The following is a 21895-nucleotide window of genomic DNA, read 5'->3' as shown; positions in this document are numbered from 1 at the left end:
CTTTTTTGGTTACACTTGCCGGAGTGCAAGCCGCATAAGAAAATTTTCCTGTATTTGATTCGCCGGTTTTTTCACCTAAAGATTCTCGGTGGGTGGGTATGAATTCAAGTTCCCGCCAAGCTAGTAATATCAGCCAAAGCCTAACAGCCTCAGCCACGAGGCTCTCTGCATGCCAAGTGCCCATGTGCTGCTACCTTTCTGCGTGTACATTCCTCACGTTTGCCTTCACCCGTATCAATGCGCGCTGAATCGCTGCGATCGCCAATTTCCATTCGGAAGCATTCTCATAAAAACTGAAGCTGTCGTGTGCTGTGAAAGTGGCCCCTCAGTCGTTGTCACCGCATAGGTGCTCCAGTAGAGGTAGACTCGATACAAAAATACGCAGCTCTTCAAAAGAAACGGACGTGAATCCAATGTCCAAATGCCTTAGATTTGAAAAATGCGGAAGTTCGACTAATCCAATTTCGCCAATGACATGACGAGCACAGAAGCTTGTCAATGACGTCATGCACTTGTCCTCAACGATTTTCAAAAAGGAGTCGACAGATCCGCCCAACACGAACTGAACGATATGTCAATGCTCGTCACGTTGACCAATTCTGCTATTTTGTCGACGAATGCGTTTGGATCGACATCAATACAGTAGAGAGGCAAAGCAGTCAGACGAAATGCGATTTCGATCGAGTAGAATATCGAGGACGCCTGCTGTTAGCTTTCCACGTCGAGCCAGTCCGTCGATAATGCGGTTGGCGATAGGCGAAGGCAAGCGGACTGAACACGAGGGGTCCCCGACAGAGGGCAAGGGAGACGCTGGTATGTCACCCAGTGAAGACAAATGCGGAACAAAAAACGTTTCACACAGACTTTGGACGGCCCAATCGGACAGCGTGTCGAGCGCGTACACAACGCGACGGATTTTTTGCTCTCTGTGCAGCAAGAGGAATGACTGTGAGCGTTTTCTCGGCTGCATTTTTACATTTTGAAATTACGAGTGACAAATTTGAATTTATCGAATCTTACGACATCGGTCTGATAATCGAATGGGTAATTTTGCTAAGAAAGAAATACCTCTCAAGCAACGGAGAAGCTATCAGGCTACCAACGCTTCGGTCGTAGCCATATAGTCACCTAACGTGCCAAAGCGTCGACTTTAACTATGTTAATTAGAAGGTAACAGATTCCTGGTTTGTTTTCATCCGGGATCCCTTTTTACTTCACGTAAACAGATTCGTGGGCATCTCCGTTTAGCGAAGCCATCCTTCCCCCTGCTTCGTCCTCGACGAGCGCAATCTTTTTTTCTGCATGGCAAGTAGGCATAGGCGTTGATCCGACCCGTTTTCGCGGCCAAAATGGTCTTTCTCGTCACTCGCTTCGCCCTGTCCCTACGCGCAAACAACTGAGAAACGCCTGACGTTCTATGTAACGGTACCGCGCAGTTCCTTTACTCGCAAGAATATCACCGATCTTTCTAGGACAAATGCTTCCAGTGGCGGCGTCTCCTCGGTCGATTTGCCGGTCGAGCCTTCTGTCGCCTTCATCGGAGGCCGGCCCCTCGATCGCGAGTCGCCTGATAGCACAGTTAATCGGCTTTTTCAACCGCCTGTAGTATTTGATCCCGCGCCTGCGGCATCGGTTGCGGTCTGTACTGTGTTGCCATTTATTATCGTTATATATTTATTTTTCGTCAATAAGACAGACGCCATCACTCAATCCTCACTACCACCACCACAAAAGATCTTTTCTATGTCATTCTCGTCTAGTAGAACTGCCGCCATCTTTTTTGCTTGAAACTGTCCCTATAATCGTTTTTAGAAGATTCTGAAGTCTCGCTCGTAGCTGACGCGTGTTTGAAGTAACAGGGCGAATATGACCTCTCTTATTTCTACCAAGCTTTCTAAAAGATCCCTGGTCAGCCCGTACTTTGGATTGCTTGGAATCATTTGTCTGTGCGGTCTTTCCAACTCTTCAAAAAAATTTCTTGAGATACTCCTCCACCTAGCTTTATTTCTTTACCGTACTTCTTCAGCAGACTTTCCACGGCACCTTGTTGCGTGAAGTCAAGCTGAGTTGGAGGGTGGGAGAGGCGAATCATTACGGCGTCCTCAATCTCAAACGAACCGCAGCTTTGCATTAGCTAGTGTTACCGTTTGTATAACAATATGGAATAACGATAACAGAGAGTAGAGTAAAAGGATAAAAATGCCAAGTAGTCAGGAAAGCAATCCTCCCTCTCTTCTAAATATAAAAACCTAACTAATAAGTTGAAAATGAAGGCATCGTGAAACGACTAAACAATACTAATAGAAAATAATGTCGGGATGGAAGAGTATGCGTGCTACTCTAATTAACAAATATCATATTTTGGGACGATGGGTCAATAGATGATGAATCAGACAGTGTCACTGTGGCTGCATACTACAGTACTATATGTGCGCAATTGATGACTCTAATACGAGTCAGTGTGAGCCTAAAAGGAGTAATAAGATGCATAGCAAGCGCGCAACACAACAAGAAACTTACCAGAAAAAATGTCGGGTACTACATTTGAGTAGCCGACGTCAGGGTCCTTCACGGCATCGATAAAAATGCCTGCGGGTGGCTCTGTGGCCGAACTTGTTTGCCCACGCCTCCAGCATCTCCACAGCACGTTCGCTATCGTTGCGTTGCTCTCCAAACGAATGAATTTCATTATGTTCAAAAGGTTCTGGTTTCAAAATTCTCGCAATACTACGCCATTTTGCTTGAATGCGTTTGGCCGCTCTAAATCTTTCGATTGACGTCATCTTCGTATCAAGAAACTGGTCACTAAATGAAGAAGTGACATCTAAAGAATGCCGATAAACATGATCCTTCGTCGATTATCTAACGACGAGCGATCTGGTGTTTGAGATAGTAGAGTTTAATTTTTCTTTTTTCGCCTACAACTAGAAGACCACTTGTTTAGAAAGGTGCCACTGGCAGCTTTACGTGGAAAGAGACCGGCAAGGAGCCTCTTTTGTTTCGACATTGTGAGGCGAGATTGAGTCCAGTTGATCGTTGACAATTAGAAGTCCGGCCAAATACAAAGAGGTAAAACGAATTCTCTGAGTCCGCGAATTTAAAATTTCGGCAGGTTTCGGCGGGAGTGACTCATTTTCATGCGCATGCGTGTACCCTTCCTTTCCCAACGTCCTGATCACCACGCGACTGATTTCCGCTCTCTGAGTCTCTGCAGCAAGAGGAATCATGGTGGTAAGCATTTCTCGGCACGCATTTGTTCACTAGATATAGGCTTGTTGGCTCTTTGCGAAAGTCGTTTTGGCGGGTCCTATTGGGGGGCCCCATCCGTCTGCAAGTGCAGTATGATATGATAGAGTCGTGTACGCACGACGATGTTGAAGCTAGCGACGCTGGGCATTGATTCGCGAATTTTCTATTTCTCAGGATTCTTGTATAGTGTACGGCGGACTGTCTGAAAAGAGCGGAGCGGACTACAGGCTCTATATCCGAAGCCTCTTCGAAAGCGATGATGGATTCGAGCCGCTAAACGTCAAATCTTACGAAATCGGTTTGCACCGGAAACACGCCTTGCAAACTCTAGGGCGTCATATCAGAGTTATAAATCAATGGGATCCAATTTCGTCTGAACAAGGTACAGTACCTTATCGCGCACATGTTAACTTTCATTGAGAGAATATTTGTATTATTCGCAATATAATACAGGCAAAATTGAGCCAGCTATTTGCCGACCGAAGGACACGCATTGGGCTTAATAAGCCGCGCGATACGAAGTTTTGGTCGTGCAAAAGCGTCAATTCAGAACGAATTGAAATGATCTCGATTCCAGCGCACAACTACTTTTTCGCCGAGATGTCCGAGTCCAAACGACCGGAATTGCCGTGGGAGAAGGTATTTGCAATAGAGAAGAATGCCACGGCAATCGATCACGCTTTTTCATCGAATCATGCACTCTCTATTTCCAACAAACGTCGAGTCGAGAGCGTCTTTGCCGCGGTTTTTCTGAACGGGACAAAGGCCGGATTCGAAAAGGCGTGCACGGAATTCGTTAGCGGTCTGAGCAATCTTCCAGAGGGAGACTTTTTCTTTGTTGATCTTTTGCGAAAAGGCCGTCTATAGTATTCTTTTTGGTACCGTTCAAAAACTTATACACGTGTTTCTGGAAAATAGAACAAAGTATGATAATGTGGGTGAAAATTATTCGTTTATTTCCGTAATCAAACTCCTGCTGTTGGAAACGTTGAACGTGTAATTTACTAGCTATAATCCTGTTGTCTAGTTTTGAATGCATGGTCAGTGCACTGTGAGACGGAATGAAAGTGAGTGGCTGCTCGAAGAACGATAGTCGAAGCCGTTCCGATACTTGATTGTTTTGGTTTTGTACGGGTTTTCCGGCGTCCCCGTATTGGATGAAAGATATCACGGCGTCATACGGTCGATTTATGGAGTGAGGGAAGACAGAAAAGCGAGTCTGTGTGTATTTTCTGTTTGGAAGGGATATATTGCAGCCCTGCGCTTCGGGAGAGCCATTTAGAGCGACTCATCTGGAATCGGGCCTTCGTACGATACGGCTGGATTCGTACTGCATAATACAGTGCAATTTGGCTCATTTTGCAATCGATCGTCTTCTGATCGCCCGCCGAAAGCGCAAAGAGAAACACAATCAAGGTAAGAGACGATGAAATTCCCGTATCTTTGAAGATATCGGCTTTCGTTCAGACCTATATATATCTAGTTTAAAAAGAAGTTACGCGTCCTCTCCCGGGGCAGTACTCCACATTATTCTCGTCATGGCTTTCAGTTGAACGAACGTGCGAGAGCTCGTAGACGCCTCGACGTGCCTCGACAGGAGACACGTGTACTACTTCGTTGTAGGTGGGAGGACAATCGCTCGCACCGCCGATAGTAGGCTGAACGACGTTCCCTTTTGTTCGCTCCGCAGGGCGCATTTCTACAGCTTCGCCGTAATTGGGAAGATGCTCGCTTGCATCGCTGAGAGTACGCTGAGCGACGTTTTGTCTTGTGGGAACGTGGCCACGTTGCTGTGACGTCCTACTTACATGTATGTTTCTTCAAAAGAAAAAGCGGACGGGAGTATTTCTGCTAGAAGCTTGTGGAGTCCCCGTAAATATATATATATATAGCCCGTCTCACCGGCTTTGCTGATGCCCCAGTCTACGTCGCTTCCTTTTGTTATGAATGTAGACAATCAGAAAAGCGACAATGAGAGCAAAAGAGCTGCAGATTCCCCAGGAGGTGTACCCTATTTTAACCGACGACCATTCCCTGCTTTCTAAACAGAAATCGCTAATTATAGAGTATAAAATGCGCCCACCTCCGATGTCCCTCTTACTACCGCAATCGTCTTCGTCGTTATCGCAGTCGTCGTGGCCGTCGCATTGCTGCGATTTCAAAATGATGTGCCCATTACGGCATTGAAATGTCTGACTTCGCGCGCTGTGAATTGAACGCGCGAGCAGTGACGACAGAAAGAGCAAGGTAAAGCCTAAGCGAAAGAGTGTCTTATATCGACGGACACTATGAAATATAGAAACAGGGTGGTCCGGTAACATAAATGTGCAGTCCCATTATCCCCTCGAATGGAGGCTGTCTTCTAAACGAGCGATATGCATGTAGTGGCTGACGTACGTTAGTCAAATAAATATGTATCTAAGATCCTAAGGCAACTCTAAGCTTTTGACAACTTGAAGGGTTCATATCTACCTGCGTGTTTCATAGTAATGGAAGACGACGCAGCGAGACGATTATACAGCGCGACCGAGAAAAAGACGCGGAAGATCCGCCGTGACTCACGAAGAACGCACGCTATAATCATTGATTCGTTTTCCTGCGGTTTTCCGGCTTACAGATCCTATAAGAGACTCCTAAGAACAGCAGATTGTTTACCCAAGTCTCCGCCTTTAGAAGAAATGGTCGTAAGATATAGATTGGCACGTGTCTAGTCATCCACGACGAAAACCGACATTCTGTTCGTGCATATATTGACGCACACATGCGTAAAACAGCTAGGCTAAAACAGCCCAAAAAATCTCTCTTCTAGCTCTCTCGATCTCTCTGCAACTCAGAAAGCAAACAGCACAACGCAATAAGACGTTCGTTTGTCCACGTGGCGTCGTTGAAGTAGAGCCACGCTATGCGACCTGCTGCAGATCGTTCTCAGCGTCGTCAGCAGCAGGACGATGAGGATGCGCCTCGGCGAAATTCTCACCCTTGTTCGGCTGCACTGCCACTCCCGCATGCGCCGCGGCAACTTGAGACAGCTCGGCGTACCTCGGCGGCGCGCGATTGCCGGACAGGGGCGTCACGGACGGTTGTAGAGAAACGGTGGTGGGCTCTCGGGGGGTGTAGGGCGGCGGTAGAACGCTGTAAGGATTGCGACGGAAGAGGCGTCGTTTCTTTGTTTGAGCGCACACTGTGATCACAACGGCAAGCAGAATAATGCCAAAGCCACCTCCACCGATCGCAATGGCGATTATAGTTGTAGTAGACAAACCTAAATATTACAAAGAAAGAATATGTCTATACTTCTAGATAAGAGAATTAAGTAGGGTCGCCACATAGAGGCGTTTACATGATCTAGCTGTACAAAAGGGTCGCTTCTTTTTATAGTCTACGTTTGTAGTCTACATATGCACGTACCTACTGGCTTTGCGTATGAATTGAGAATAAGGTCATATTTTCACAATTCAAACTGAAGCCCCGATGAAACTCTACCGCCAGGTAGCGCAACGCTGATCTATCTCCTAATTATATAGGTATATAATCTTGCCTGTAGCGCAGCTTCGCTCGTCCGAATAGTCGCCGCAGTTGTCGAAGCCGTCGCAGACGTACGTCGTTTCGATGCACTGTCCGTTATAGCAACGAAACGAGTCCTCGTACTCGTAACAAGGTCGACATCTGACCTCGTCCGATCCGTCAAAGCAGTCCACAACACCGTTACAACGATCCGATCTCGACACGCATTCAGAGTTGTTGCATTGGAATTGATCATCTCCGCACTTTCCGCAATCGTACTCGTCCGACCCGTCTTCACAGTCATGATCGGCGTCACGGCGATTCGACTGCGAAACGCACTGTCCGCTATCGCACGTGAATTGATTGAAGTTGCACGTAGCCGACGTCGTGGGGCACCCCTCCTCGACCGACTCGTCCGAGCAGTCGTCTTCGCCGTTGCAGCGTTCATATTTTGAAACGCATCGACCGTTACGACACTGAAATTGATCGTACACATTGCAATTGTAGAGCGCAGTGGGCTTCGGTGCTGGTGTCCCGTTGCATCCCCACTCGTCCGAACCGTCACTGCAATCGTCGTCGTAACCGTCGCAACGAGAGTCCAGGCCGGCGATCATCCCGTTGGCGCATCGAAATCTCTCCGCGTAGCCGTCGTCGAACTTGCAGCTTTTATCCGAGTTATCGCCGCAGTCGTTCTCGCCGTTACAACGCCAACTCTTGTCCATGCATCGTCCGTTTACTGCATCGAAATTGATGAAAAGAACAGGTGTTACAGTTCTCTTCGTCCGAATTATCGCCGCAGTCGTCTGCACCGTTGCAGCGTTTATCGTTCACAATGCATCGACCATCACGACACTGAAATTGATGGTACTCATAGCAACGACCATAGGGTGTAGCGGTTGGAATGGGCTTCGGTCTCGGTGTCCCCTCGCATCCCCACTCGTCCGACTCGTCACTGCAGTCATAGCGACCATTGCAACGATCGGACCAATCGATGCAAATCCCGTCAGCGCATAGAAAGTTGTAGTAGTAGGCGAACTCTTCGCACCGGCAATTTTTGTCTGAATGATCGCCGCAGTCGCTGTGACCGTCACAACGCCAACTCTTGTCGATGCATTGTTCGTCATAGCATTGAAATTGGTTGTAAGTACACGTGTCACAGTTCTCTTCGTCCGAACTATCGCCGCAGTTGTCGTCACCGTTGCACCGCCCTAGCTCGCCGATGCATCGACCGTTCCGGCAACGGAAACTGCCCTCTACCAAACAGTCCTTACAGTTATCCTCGTCCGAATAGTCGCCGCAGTTGTTGTTGCCGTCGCAACGCAAACTGCGACTAATGCATATTCCGTTATCGCATCTAAATCTATAGCCCTGGACGCAGTCGGTCGCCGCGGTAGTCGGACAGTCGCGCTCGTCCGAAAAGTCCCAACAGTCGTCGTATCCGTTGCAGCGATCCACCTTAGCAATGCAGCGACCATTTGCGCATCGAAACTCGTAGTCAGAACACGACAAGCTCGTTGTCGTTGAAGCGCTCGTCGTCGCAATGCAGTTTGACTCGTCCGAGTAGTCGCCACAGTCGTCGTCGCCGTTGCAAATTTGCGCGCGGTCGACGCAGCGTCCGTTGTCGCAACGAAAAGCAAAGTTTTGACACGACATCGTCTTCTTCACGAAGACGACGTAAAAAACAAAGACTACTGAAAAAGAAGAAAAAATCGACCGGGGAAAGCCTTTCGAGTGCGCCATGCAGGAACGCGGAAAAGAGAAGACCCGGAAGTAATCGAAAAAGAGTCGTGCTATGGCGTGCGGGAGGTCTTTGAACAATCTAAGAGCGTTGCGGCAGGGCGAGAGGTCCGTTATGCCCGTCCATATACAGGAAGACTCTCATTGAGGTCGATCCTCCCCACAATCCTTCTCGCTATACGGATAGGGGTTGAACGGCTGTACGTCTTACCGGCTCGCTTCAGTGATATTGTCATCGACGCGTGTTACCCTTTGATAACCGTTGAGATTTGCAGGGGCGGATGTTGTGCCTGACCGTGGAACGCCAGGGCGGAAGTTATTCCAAAGCGCATGTGCAATTCAATTTGGAGACCGAGGAATACAAGTATGCTTGCAGGCATGATTTTTCTTTCGCGTAAGAAGACCTGCGCAAGTTCAGTTTTTATTAAGTAATCGGTTTTGTGAAAGGTTGAACAATATAAGTGAAAACACAAGGTAAAGGTTTACAAGTAAAACAGACACCCGGATAAACCGAACTTACTCACGATGTTCAAGCAGATCTGCGCCGAATTGACCTTGGAGCCTTACCCTCGCAATTGCTACGGCTACTATAGAGAAGTTTATCTCGCCAAATCCTCAAACGAGTAAGCCGAAGAAGCTCGCGGAGCATGCAAGCACGCACATCTACTACGCTCTACGCAACGCCAATCGATCGCTTTTTCACACAGTTGACGCAGACGAAATGTATCACTTCTATCTCGGCTCGCCTATCGTCGTAGTCGAATTGGACGCAGAGGAGAGCGATCACGCGAGAAGCACCATTGTTGGTTCTGACGTCATTTTCGGTCAGCGGCCTTTTCACGTGGTGAAGAAGGGAACGTGGTTCGGAGCATATCTTCCCAGGGATGAAGCGTGGGCATTATGCGGTTTGAAAGTTGCGCCGGCTTTTGTCGCGAAAGGATTTGTGGCAGGAAACAGGAAGGATTTGTTGGAGGAGTATCCTAAAGCAGAAGAGGTCATACTCAAACTAACTGAGAGTACGTGAGTGATTCAGTGAGCTAGTATGATTTAAGAAGAAATGGGCTTTCTTTCATGAGCTGAAATGTACCTGTGCACTGCTACTGCACGCTGTTCTTGGTTGGCCCAATTAAAGTGAAAAACCAGCAATACGGTTTTAACTGGCGCATGGGTTTTCCAGGCAGGTAGGTTAGACAGATCATATCTAATTAATCACTTCTAAGAGTTCCTGTACATTTGCTTTTTTGGTTACACTTGCCGGAGTGCAAGCCGCATAAGAAAACCGCGCCTATTTTCCTGTATTAGATTCGCCCGTTTTCACCTAAAGATTCTACTTGTAGGTGGGTGGGTATGAATTCCAGAAATGCAAAGATGCTCCAATAGAGGTAGACTCGAAACAAACGCGCGCAAATCTTCACGAGAAACAGACGTGAATCTAACGTCCAAATGCCTCAGATTTGAAAAATGCGGAAGCTCGAGTAATCCAATTTCGCCGACGACGTGACGGGCACCGAAGCTCGTCAACGACTCCTTGCAGTTGCCCTTGACGACTTTCAAAAAAGGAGTCGACAAATCTGCCCAACACGGACTGAACGATATGTCGATGCTCGTCACGTCGATCGATTTCGCTATTTTTTCTACGACTGCTTCTGGGTCGATGTCGGCGAGGAAGTAGAGAGGCAAAGCCGTCAAACGAAAGCGATTTCGATTGAGTAGAATGTCAAGGACGCTCGCTGTCAGCTTTCCACGTCGAGCGAGTCCGTCGATTATACGGTTGGCGATAGGCGAAGGCAGGCAGACTGAAGACGAGGGGTCGCCAAGAAGAATCTCGGCGACGGAGGGCAAGGGAAGAGCTGGTATATCACCCAGTGAAGACAAACGCGGAACAAAAAACGTTTCGCACAGGCTTTGGATGGCCCAATCGGACAGCGTGTCGAGACGAACGTCCACGTCGGTTTTAATCCGGGTTTGTGCGAGGCGACTCGATCACGTGACGGTGGGCAACCCTTCTTCGTTCTTCAGCACGGTTTGCGACTCTAGTGCCAGCACAGGAAGCTTCTTTTAGGTAACGAACGACTCCTTACTTCAGGATGCATCGACCCAATCGTCTCGAATCTACACCGCTTTCAGTGTGGACATATGTACTGATTTTCACGACGAGAAATGCGACTGCTCTAGTGCGTGGGGGTGGCGAAACGATTTGTTTACGCTCAGAGGTGAGGCCCCTTGTGAGGATACAGCATCACAGGAAACTATTCTATCACGGAAACAACCGTGAACGGCAAGGTCGCGAGCGTCTGGTTGATTTGGCTCTTTTTGCAGTCGAGCGTCTTCTGATTGCACGCCGAAAGTGCAGAAAGAAGCACGATCGAGGTAAGGACATGAAACGAAGAAATTCCCGTATGTATGCTGGATAGGCTTTCATCATTGCTTCATCAGGCCTCTACGTATATACCGTACATATAATCTAGAAGAAGTTACGCGTCCTCTTCGTGCTCTACATTATTCGAATCAACTCGTAGAAGCCTCGACACGCCTTGCACCGCCAATAGTACGCTGAGCAATGTACGTCTCGTACGCTCCGCATGGCGCATTTCTACTGCTTCGTCGTAGGTGGGAAGATGCGCGCTTGCATCGCTGAGAGTGCGCTCCACAGGGCGCATTTCTGCGGCTTCGCCGTAGGTGGGAAGACGCTCGCTTGCATCGCTGAGCGTACGTTGGGCGACGTTTCGTCTTGTTGGAACGCAGCCACGTTGCTGTGACGTCCGTCTTGCGTTCCTTCTAAGAAAAAGCGATTAGGAGTATTTCTGCTAGACGCTTGTGCATGGGGTCTCAGTAAAAATAATACCCGTCTTACCGGCTTTGTCGATTTTCCAGCCAACTACGTCGCTTATCCTTTATGTAATGAAAGGAAACACACAAGACGGAGACGATCATGGCCAAGAAGACGCAGCTTGTGAAGATGATGAACACTATTTGAAGCGGCCGTACCCCGTATTCTAAACAGAAATCGCTAATTATTATATAGAGTATAAAATGCGCCCACGTACCTCCGATGTTCCTCTTACTACCGCAATCGTCTTCGTCGTTATCGCAGTCGTCGTGGCCGTCGCATTGCTGCGATTTCAAAATGATGTCCCCATTACGGCATTGAAATGTCTGAGGAGGCACGGGAGTGGGACAGTTGAGTTCGTCAGAGTAATCACCGCAGTTGTTGACATCGTCGCAAACTCTTCCTCTTGACACGCATCGTTCATTTCTACACCGAAACTGGTACCACGAGCAAGTCTTCTCGCACTCCCGTTCATCCGAATTGTCTCCGCCAGTCGTTGTCTCCGTCGCAGACTTGCGACGACAAAATACATTTTCGGCTCGTTGCGCACGAAACGACACTGACTTCGTATCCCCTAACAGTTATGCTTGGTGGACATTTTGACACCGGCGTCGTAGGAAGTGTTGTCGAGCACGCCGATTCGTCGGAATAGTCTCCGCAGTTGTCGAAGCCGTCGCACACGAACGATCTCCAAATGCAGCGTTCGTTATTTGCACACCGAAAGTCGTTATGCGCGCAAGGTTGAGGCGTCGAAGTCATCGTCGACGTCGTCATCGGTAGCGGCGGAAGCGGCGGAGGCGCCGGCGGCGGCGACTTCTTTTTCTTCGTCACCGTTGTCGCTGTCGTCGCCGGGCATGCCAATTCGTCAGAAAAGTCTAAACAGTCGTTGTCGCCGTTACACACGTGCTCGGACGGAATGCATCGTCCATTTGCGCATTCGTATTCGGAAGAAGAGCAGACGGACCGTTTTCTTCGTCGCTTACAGCCGAACGTTTCGTCTGAGCCGTCGTCGCAGTCAAACTTACCGTCGCAATGATGACGTCGAGAAATGCACTGTCCGTCGTGGCATTGAAAATCGCGGCGACGCGTGCACGTCGAGAGACTTCGCGCGCTGTGAATTGAACGCGCGAGCAATGACGACAGAAAGAGCAAGGTAAAGCCTAAACGAAAGAGTTTCTTGTCGACGGACACTATAATTAAAAAATCTAGAAACAGGGTGGCCCGGTAACATAAATGTGCAGTCCCATTATCCCCTCGAATTGAGGCTGTCTTCTAAACGAGCGATATGCATGTAGTGGCTGACGTACGTTAGTCAAATAAATATGTATCTAAGATCCTAGCTTTTGACAACTTGAAGGGTTCATATCTACCTGGGTGTTTCATAGTAAGGTGCGAGACGACGCAACAAGACGATTATACAGCGCGACCGAGAAAAATACGGAAGATCCGCCGTGACTCACGAAGAACGCACGCTACAATCACTGATTCCTTTTCCTGCGGTTTTCCGGTTAGCACATTCTATAAGAGACTCCCAGAATATTTAACCAAGTCTCTGCCTTTAGAAGAAATGGTCGTAAGATATAGATTATGACGTGTCTAATCACCCACGACGTAAACCGACATTCTGTTCGTCCATATATTGACGCACCCATGCATAAAACAGCTAGGCTAAAACACAGCACAGCCCAAAAAACTCTCGTCTAGCTCTCTCTCTCTTTCTCTCTATCTCTTTGCATTTCAGCTACAAAAGCAAAAAACGCAACGCAATAAGACGTTCGTTTGTCCACGTTTGCTTTTGGATTTCTGACGTTACTCAGCTAAATTTGTTGCCTTCTTCTTTCATATCTTCTGATGGAGGTTTTATAGTTTTTTTGCTCGGTACCAGCTGGCTTATTTTTAGACGTTGACTAGAGTGACTGCATGCACTGAGAAGCAACGTTTAGGGAATTTAAATAATTATTGAATTAATTAAACTACGAGCGTGCTCTATTTCTCCTTTTTCACCTACCAAAAGACGGATACTTGTTTAGAAAAGCCACTACCTGGCAGCTTAACGTGGAAAGAGACAGGCGGCAAGGTTATAGTTATATCCAGAGACCAACGAGCTTAGTCCGGGGTTTGTACATTCAGACAATCACGTGTCAATCGCCTGCACCACGCGGCCGGATTTTCGCTCTCTGTGCCAGCAAGAGGAATGACGGTGAGCGTTCTCTCGGCCGCATTTGTTTACTCCATGGGCTTGTAAGCGCGTATTTTGTATTATCGTTGCCTCATGTCGTTTTGGGGCGTCGTGTCGACGAGCCATTCGCTACCGTAGACTGTACAGGCTCCGAAAACAATGTTTCTCACCTTTAGCCACTGTTTGGCGGTAGCGAGAAGTAACGATCCTATTGGGGGCTCCTTATACCCGGCTAGCTAGCTGTCAGTCAACCGGCTTACATTTCTATCTGTTCAGGAATTTCGTCCAATGTCGCGCCTTCACGTCGAGCTCAGCGAAAACTACGAGTTTTACATCAAACTCTACTTTGAAATTCATAGTGGAAAATTTGAATTTATGAAATCCTACGACATCGGTTTGCACCGGAAGCACGCCTTGCAAACTCTAGAGCGCCATTTCGGAGCTCCTAAACAAAGTATCACACGCACGATATAGTAACCTTCATTGAGACAATAGTTGCAATAATAAATTATAGCCGCCGATTTTCAGTCGGGTCATTTCGTCCTATCTGACGAAGCGACTCGCACTGGGATTTTTAAAGCGTGCAATAAGTTTTGGTCGTGCAAAAGCGCCAATCCAGAACGAATCGAAACGATGTCGGTTCCAGCGCACGATTACCTTTTCGTCGAGATTTGCTATATATACTCCACGCAATGGGAATTCCCGTGGGAAAAGATCGTTTCAATAGAGAAGAAAGCGACGGCAGTCGATCACGCTTTTGCATCCAACGACTCTCGATTCCCGACGAACGTCGAGAACGTCTTCTCCGCGGTAGTTCTTAACGGGACAGAGGCCACGTTCGAAAGAGCGCGCGCGGAATTCATTGCTGGGCTGCGCCGTCTTCCGGAGGGCGACTTTTTCTTTGTCGATCTTTGGCGAAAAGGGCGTCTTGTGTTCTTTCTTGCGCCATTCGACGACGTGTTCATGTCATTGCGGAGAACGAAAGAAAGTGAGTTGATTAATTCATGTGGGTAAAAATTAATTCGTTATAGCTTGTCTATTCTAAGGTGCACAGAATCTTGTCAGAAAATCGACCAAAAGTGCCTACCGTAGACATTTGTACCTTGTTTTCACTGAGTTCTTTCTCTTCTCTCTATAGTTCTGGAGCAGTGCGCGTGGTTAAAGTTGAAGTCGGAGAAATGCATGATTCTGTAGGTGATCGGTCACTGACAGCGTATAGAAGAAGATTCATGCTGTTGTAGTGCTTGTTTTAGGGATTGACAGATTTTTCCTTCCTCTTCCCCTTGCATGAGAAAATCAATCTAATATAGCCTGGTTTTTAAAGCGCGCTACCTTGTAGTAGAGCGAACTTCTACTCTTTCTTTTCTGAACGGCCGGCGTCCTTCAGGCACATGTCTGAAAATCAAATAAATAATTAATAGCCTCCCTCTCAAGCAACGGAGAAACTGTCAGGCTTAACCATTTTTAATTAGAAGGTAACTAGAAGAGGCTGAAATACTATTGAGCAGTTGTTTGTTTGTGTTTTTCCGGGATTTTTTTTTCAAAATTGGAGCGTTGTGCGGCACAGGCATCCAACTGCACATAAGAATAGCGCTCGTCTGGAGCGTGAATATGCTCACCGGATGTTCGAAACAGACACCCGGATAAACTGAAGCAACTCACGATGTTCAAGCAGATCTGCGCCGAATTGGCCTTGGAGCCTTACCCTCGCAATTGCTACGGCTACTATAGAGAAGTTCATCGCGCCAAATCCTCAAACGAGTCAGCCGAAGGAGCTCGCGGAGCAAGCACGCACATCTACTACGCTCTACGCAACGCCAACCGATCGCTTTTTCACAAAGTCGACGCAGACGAAATGTATCACTTCTATCTCGGCTCGCCTATCGTCGTAGTCGAATTGGACGCAAAGGAGAGCGATCACGCGAGAAGCACCATTGTTGGCTCTGACGTCATTTCCGGTCAGCGGCCTTTTCACGTGGTGAAGAAGGGAACGTGGTTCGGAGCGTATCTTCTCAGGGATGACGCGTGGGCATTATGCGGTTTGACAGTTGCGCCGGCTTTTGTCGCGAAAGGATTTGTGGCAGGAAACAGGAAGGATTTGTTGGAGGAGTATCCTAAAGCAGAAGAGGTCATACTCAAACTAACTGAGAGTACGTGAGTGATTCAGTGAGCTAGTAGGATTTAATTAAGAAGAAAGGGGAAAACCGCGCCTATTTTCCTGCATTTGATTCGCCGGTTTTTTCACCTAAAGATTCTAGGTTGGGTGGGTATGAATTCGAGTTCCCGTAATAATATCAGCCAAAGCCTAACAGCCTCAGCCCGGAGGCTCTCTGCATGCCAAGTGCCCATGCGCTGTCACTTTTCTGCGTGTACATTCCTCACGTTTGCCTTTGCCCGTATCAATGCGCGCTGAATCGCTGCGATCGCCAATTTCCATTCCGAAGCATTCTCATAAAAACTGACGCTGTCGTGTGCTGTGAAAGTGGCCCCTCAGTCGTTGTCACCACAGCCTCAACTCACATCGTCGTCCAAAGGAGCGAGACGAGAGACTCGTCTTCCGACGACGCGCGCGCGCTAAAACGATGACTTCCGCATCGCCTCTCGACCTTCCCGCGCCCGTCGTCCTTTACGAAATTTTCCGTCATTGTAACGCTCGCACGCTTGCCAGAGCGAGTTGAGTCAATCGCCTATGGCGCGAAACGGCTCAACGCGGGACGTCAAACGCAGTCAGAGCGTTCTCGAGCCACTTTACTGCGCGTTCGACGTACGCCGAATGCCTACTTGACGTCGCTTCTCACATCGACACGCTCCAACGCGCACCACCAGCTCTCCTTTCGCAGAACGACGATCATGACGATGACGATGACGTCGACGTAGTGACGTCATTTTGCCGTAGAATAATACCATCAAATTGCGTGGCAATATTCTGCCACAACCGAGACGTCGGCGTCATCGGCAAAGACGGACGCGTTTTCCAGTCGGACGATAAACAACCGGTCGTCGTGACGACGCTCGTCATTCCTCGATTAAATAATATGTCCGTTCAACTGCTCGGCTTGAACGGATATGAGAGTTTGGAAAAATTCACCGAGAACGCGATTCGCCGTCTCTTTGCTTTTAGTAGCTTCGTCGACCGTAGCTGCCGGCCCAAGCAGGAACTCGTGAATTTATTTCCCAGTGGCGTCATCGATTACGAGTCTTCACGTCTCGTTCTCTGCTTGACGTCCAGGGAAAGTCAATGTTTACCCGGTAGCAGTCAGCCGTTGTATCGCGGACTTCTTCGTTGTCGTCATCATCGCCATGGTAGCGAACTAAGTAGTGCGCTCGTCGGCGGTACGGTCATAGGGGGTATCCGCTGCTACGTCGGTGCGACAGAGATTCCTTATCCTAATTCGTCCCTTCTTGGATTGGCACTCGGAGGAGTCGGTTTTCGGCCCGCTACCGTGGTGTCACCTGACGTTGGAGACGTTGGAGACTTGATGGCGAAAGTTCGTCGAGATTTGGGGTTGTGGCGCGTCGACGCTTCGATCTGCCGCGTGTTTTGCGTGTATTTGCGTCGGGCGACGAGACGTCGTCGTACCCGGATCGTCGTCGGATCCTTTGCACTCGATGCGAGCGCTCTTTCTCGGCGTTCCTGTCGTCGGTTTTTTGGGCAATGGTGAGATTGGCGAATTGGGTGCCTGCGGTTGTGAGGATGAGGCTGGCGCGGGTGGCGACGACGAAGGCGACGATCAAGGAGATCACAAGCACTCTGAGAAGCGAAAGCGTCTTGAAACGTTTCAGCATGCTTTCACGTTTGCTTTTGGATTTCTGACGTTACCCAGCTAAGTTTATTGCCTTTCGGATGGCAGTTTCGTAGATTTTAGCGTAATACCAGCTTGTGTACTTTTAGGACGCTAGGTGGCTTAGAGGCAGCGTGCAGTGAATTCCTCGCAAGAGAATATCTGTAGTCGACACCGAGTCATGTGAGAGCACATAGTTCGATTTCTCTTTTGTTTCGCCTACCACTAGAAGAAGGCGTGCAGCTTCTAGACGAAAACCCGCCCGCGCATTAAACAACATAATTTACTTAACAAAAACATCATATTCACATACAAAACGAGATTGTGAAGACCAACCAACAACGATAAACTTAACAAACACAAAATGCGATTCATTTGGTCGCTCTCGTCCGGCTCAGTCTTCTTTGTGCACCGGACATGCTTTCATTACTGCGTCGAACTGGTCTTCCAACTCCGCTGGGATTGAGAGCCCAGAAACCGCATCGGCACCGATTTCTTTTCTCAGAAGGCACAAAGGACACAACCCGGTTTCGGCGAAATAGTTCTGAGCATGAAAGTCGCTGCAACAAAAGTATGCCAGATGGTTCAAGCCAAAAGCAGAGACAGCGGGGAATTCAGAGCAGTTGCAAACATTCACCAAAGGCACAAGTGTCGTGTAATAATAGCAGTTTAGTTCGGCTTTAGTTGTGCGTTCAAAAAAGCCTCTTGTATAGTCGCTCTTTCCGAACACCTTAGCAACCAGAGCATCTTTGCTCTCGACATCGTTAGGCCAGATTGAGTCCAGATCGTCGTTGACAATAAGGAGTGCAGCCAAATACGAAGAGGCGATACGCATTCTCTCGGTTGGCGGCGAACACGACGCCGCATCAACAATAGCCTTGATGACTTTTCGCAAGCACACTGTATGCGCCAAGTCGCGAATTTCAGCAATGTACGACAGGAATTCGACAGCCACGCAGTAACTCGACTTACCCCTACCAGCATGAAAATAAAAATACGAGCCTCTTAGGGCCACTTCTGCCAAATTGTCCACAGCTTCAGGAACTTTGACGAAATCACGGAACAGACTCGGCAGCCCATAGCACAGTGAACAAAGAGCCCGAACAATTGTAGAAACTCCGACAAGAAAGTCGCAGAGATAAATCTCCTTATATCGAAGTCTTTCAACTTCAGAATAGGAATCGAGGACATCGCTTAGGTGAACGCACAATTTAGTAAGTTGGCTTTTATTTTTAGCCAAGTGTTGACGAACGATTGCCGGCACTTTTTCGAAAAATCTTCTTAGGGTGTTGTACTTCGAATACCATTCGTCGTCCGGAAGATTGCTAATGACTTCCACAGCCAAATGCAAAAGAAGAGGTTGTGAACAAATAAACGGCGAGAAATGGAAAACACTTGACGCTAGGGCTTCAACAAAACAGTTCACATCTCTCGTACCATCATCACTCATGACACAGTCTGAAAATTTCCGAAAAAAATATTCTAGCAAACCACAAGCATGGTGGCCTAAAACAAGCGGCTTTTGTTTCTCTCAATATCCCAATCCATTTCTCTGAACAAGCCGGCGAAAAACCGAGCGATGACCTCTGCTATCTTAAAATCCTTTTCAGTCTGCATGCGAAGCAGTCCGGCGTAAAGCATTGACGAGACTGGAGCAGGAATCGCCTCGCCGCAGCGCCGCAATATTCTATGGTCATAAAGAGAAACAACACGAGAAAAAGCAGCATAATTTCTCAAAGCGTGCTTGCTGCAATAATCATTAACGTTGCACCCAGTCGAAATTTGACAGTTCTCAGCACCAATATCATATCCATTACTATGAAAATCCATTTTCTCAAGAAATTTGAGTTGACTGAATCGATTAGTAGCTCTTAGAACGTCGCATACGCAATCCAGGGTGAGAGTGCCTGAGCATTCAAGATGAGTAAGTGAAGAACTGGTTAGAAGAATTTCGTAAAGAGCCTGCTTCACGCTTGCATCTGATTTGCCGCCACTGCGCCAAGAAATGTAAGAGAGATCAACACTGCTCAAAAGGCCAAGCTTGGAAAAAAACGCTGAAATGTTAGAACTCAGCGTTGCAGTGAATTCCGATTCCATGACAGGGACGAAGTTTAACGAATTGAGGCCGAGATGTTTGAGACGAACACATGCGAGACAGTCAGCCGTGGAGAACACTTCCGAAAGGCTAACAGGAATTCCAGAAATGCATAGGTGCTCCAGTAGAGGTAGACTCGATACAAAAATACGCAGCTCTTCAAGAGAAACGGACGTGAATCCAATGTCCAAATGCCTTAGATTTGAAAAATGCGGAAGTTCGACTAATCCAATTTCGCCAATGACATGACGAGCACAGAAGCTCGTCAATGACGTCATGCACTTGTCCTCGACGATTTTCAAAAAAGGAGTCGGCAGATCCGCCCAACACGGACTGAACGATATGTCAATGCTCGTCACGTTGACCAATTCTGCTATTTTGTCGACGAATGCGTTCGGATCGACATCAATACAGTAGAGAGGCATTGCAGTCAAACGAATGCGATTTCGATCGAGTAGAATATCAAGGACGCCTGCTGTCAGCTTTCCACGGCGAGCCAGTCCGTCGATAATGCGGTTGGCGATAGGCGAAGGCAAGCGGACTGAACATGTGGGGTCCCCGAGAAGAATCTCGGCGACAGAGGGCAATGGAGACGCTGGCATGTCACCCAGTAAAGGCAAATGCGGAACAAAAAACGTTTCACACAGACTTTGGACGGCCCAATCGGACAGCGTGTCGAGATGAACGTCCATGTCGAGTCTAATCCGGGTTTGTGAGAGCCGACTCGATCACGTGCCAAACGATGACAACCTCCGCTTCTGCATCGCCTCTCGACTTTCCCGTCGTCCTTTACGAAATTTTCCGTCATTGTAACGCTCGCACGCTTGCTAGAGCGAGTTGCGTCAGTCGCCTATGGCGCGAAACGGCTCGACGCGTGACGTCAAACGCAGTCAGAGCGTTCTCGACCCACTTTACTGCGCGTTCGACGTACGCCGAATGCCTACTCGACGTCGCTTCTCACATCGACACGCTCCAACGCGCACCAGCAGCTCTCCTACAATTTTATTCGCTGGACTACGACGATCACAGTGACCTCGACGTAGTGACGTCATTTTGCCGTAGAATGCCATCAAATTGCATAGCAATATTCTGCCGCAACGAAGGCGTTGGCGTCATTGGCAAAGACGGACGCGTTTTCGAGTCGGACGATAAACAACCGGTCGTCGTGACGACGCTCGTCATTCCTCGATTAAATAATGTGTCCGTTCAACTGCTCGGCTTGAACGGATTCGAGAGTTCGGAAAAATTCACCGGGAACGCGATTCGCCGTCTCTTTGCGAGTAGCAACGTCGAGTATCAGTTCGAGAGCCGCCGAATACCCAAGCAGGAACTAGTGAGTTTTTTCCCCGGTGGCGTCATCGATTATGAGTCGTCGCGTCTCGTAATCTGCTTGAAGTCTGGCGAATGTCTATGCCTCTCAACTTTCTTTCAGCCGTCACCGTTCTGTCGCGGTCTTCTTCATTGTCATCGTCGTCGTCGTCGTGGTAACGAACTAACTAGCGCTCTCGTCGGCGGTACAGTTGTAGGGTGTATTCGCTGCTTCATCGGTGAGACACGGATTCCTTATTTTAATTCGGCTCTTCTCGGATTGGCACTCGGAGGAGTCGGTGTTCGGCCCGCTACCGTGGTGTCAAGTGACGTTCGAGACGTTCGAGACTTGATGGCGAAAGTTCGTCGAGATTTGGGAGGTGTTGCGTCGACGCTTTGATCCGCCGCGTGTTTCGCGTGCATTTCCGTCGGGCGACGAGATGACGTCGTACCCGGATCGTTGTCGGATCCTTTGCACTCGATGCGAGCGCTCTTTCCCGGCGTTCCTGTCGTCGGGTTTTTGGGCATTGGCGAGTTTGGCGAATTGGGTGCGTGCGGTTTTGAGGATGAGGCTGGCGCGGGTGACGACGACGACGACGACGACGATGATCGAGGAGATCAAGAGCGCTCCAAAAAGCGTGTTCAAGCGTTTCAACAGGCTTCCACGTTTGCCTTTGCATTTCTGACTTTCCCCAGCTAAATTTAGTTACCTTCTGATAGCAGTTTCATAGATTTTTTGCACAGTACCAACTGGTGTACTTTTAGGACGTTGAGTGACTACTGCCTAAGCGTTGGTGATCCGGGATTCCTTGTGCTTCACGTAAGCCGTGCAGCTAATCCGTCCTTCGAATCGTCCTAGACGAGCGGAATCTTTTTTTTGCTACATGGCAGGTAGGGGTAGATGAAACTTTACCATGGAGCTTCTAATGCATTGCGCGAACCGATTCCGAGTCCCGCACAAGTGAAAATTAAGATCGTCGAAAGATACATCGAACGAGCGATCAGAAATTACGGTACTGTACCGGACTTTCTTCATGCCGGATGCATTGGTACAGTAATGATTACTTGTGCAGCCCGCATGACGATGAAAGTCTTGAGAAGCTCCGACTGTCCTGTACTGTAATTTTGACCGCTCGTTGAAAGATTCTTTTTTACTTGTGCGTCAAGATTAGGGGAATCCGTGCGTGCGATGCGTCGGACGATGCATGGCA

The 21895-nt window shown here is 48.4% G+C and overlaps 3 protein-coding genes and 3 long non-coding RNA genes across 7 annotated transcripts; 4 read left to right on the top strand and 2 right to left on the bottom strand.

Moving 5' to 3' along the window:
• Window positions 1-4422: 4422 nt before the first annotated feature.
• Window positions 4423-5176, top strand: LOC136190949 (uncharacterized). The gene is made up of 3 exons (XR_010670681.1): window positions 4423-4665; window positions 4733-4872; window positions 4940-5176. It is a non-coding gene; the product is annotated as an uncharacterized lncRNA (long non-coding RNA).
• A 973-nt stretch (window positions 5177-6149) lies between these two features.
• On the bottom strand, window positions 6150-8406 carry LOC136191426 (sortilin-related receptor-like). Its single transcript, XM_065979749.1, has 3 exons — window positions 7524-8406; window positions 6788-7489; window positions 6150-6511 (listed from the first exon to the last, which is right to left on the bottom strand). The coding sequence occupies exons 1-3, from the start codon at window positions 8404-8406 to the stop codon at window positions 6150-6152; spliced, it is 1947 nt and encodes a 648-aa protein (XP_065835821.1).
• A 421-nt stretch (window positions 8407-8827) lies between these two features.
• LOC136191095 (uncharacterized) lies at window positions 8828-9565 on the top strand. Its single transcript, XR_010670738.1, has 4 exons — window positions 8828-8884; window positions 8938-8964; window positions 9028-9113; window positions 9198-9565. It is a non-coding gene; the product is annotated as an uncharacterized lncRNA (long non-coding RNA).
• An 881-nt stretch (window positions 9566-10446) lies between these two features.
• LOC136191637 (uncharacterized) lies at window positions 10447-12647 on the top strand. 2 transcript variants are annotated; one of them, XR_010670883.1, is made up of 3 exons: window positions 10447-10513; window positions 10577-10703; window positions 10810-12647. It is a non-coding gene; the product is annotated as an uncharacterized lncRNA (long non-coding RNA). The 2 variants fall into 2 exon arrangements; XR_010670882.1 differs by having other exon boundaries at window positions 10577-11052; window positions 11101-12647.
• On the bottom strand, window positions 10893-12750 carry LOC136191635 (sortilin-related receptor-like). Its single transcript, XM_065980008.1, has 4 exons — window positions 12691-12750; window positions 11538-12480; window positions 11345-11486; window positions 10893-11268 (listed from the first exon to the last, which is right to left on the bottom strand). Exons 1-2 carry the CDS (start codon window positions 12701-12703, stop codon window positions 11792-11794), a joined length of 702 nt encoding a protein of 233 aa, XP_065836080.1. The 5' UTR covers window positions 12704-12750; the 3' UTR covers window positions 10893-11268; window positions 11345-11486; window positions 11538-11791.
• A 1037-nt stretch (window positions 12751-13787) lies between these two features.
• On the top strand, window positions 13788-14808 carry LOC136191425 (uncharacterized). Its single transcript, XM_065979748.1, has 4 exons — window positions 13788-13953; window positions 14014-14487; window positions 14546-14578; window positions 14638-14808. Exons 1-4 carry the CDS (start codon window positions 13788-13790, stop codon window positions 14691-14693), a joined length of 729 nt encoding a protein of 242 aa, XP_065835820.1. The 3' UTR covers window positions 14694-14808.
• The last annotated feature ends 7087 nt before the right edge of the window (window positions 14809-21895 follow it).

The sequence above is a fragment of the Oscarella lobularis genome, chromosome 9, assembly GCF_947507565.1.
Source record: "Oscarella lobularis chromosome 9, ooOscLobu1.1, whole genome shotgun sequence".
NCBI classification, from domain to species: Eukaryota; Metazoa; Porifera; class Homoscleromorpha; order Homosclerophorida; family Oscarellidae; genus Oscarella; species Oscarella lobularis.
The sequence above is the reverse complement of the archived record's forward strand: the minus strand, read 5'-3'. Positions and strand labels throughout refer to the sequence as shown.

Coding starts and splice junctions, on each gene's coding strand:
- LOC136191426 (XM_065979749.1), bottom strand. CDS start 8,406: ATGTCGTGTCAAAACTTTGCTTTTCGTTGCGACAACGGACGCTGCGTC. Junction 7,490..7,523: donor TAATTCGGACGAAGAGAACT/GTAACACCTGTT, acceptor ATTTCGATGCAG/TAAACGGACGATGCATGGAC. Junction 6,512..6,787: donor CGAGCGAAGCTGCGCTACAG/GCAAGATTATAT, acceptor TGTAATATTTAG/GTTTGTCTACTACAACTATA.
- LOC136191425 (XM_065979748.1), top strand. CDS start 13,788: ATGTCGCGCCTTCACGTCGAGCTCAGCGAAAACTACGAGTTTTACATC. Junction 13,954..14,013: donor TTTCGGAGCTCCTAAACAAA/GTATCACACGCA, acceptor AATAAATTATAG/CCGCCGATTTTCAGTCGGGT. Junction 14,579..14,637: donor TGTCAGAAAATCGACCAAAA/GTGCCTACCGTA, acceptor TTCTCTCTATAG/TTCTGGAGCAGTGCGCGTGG.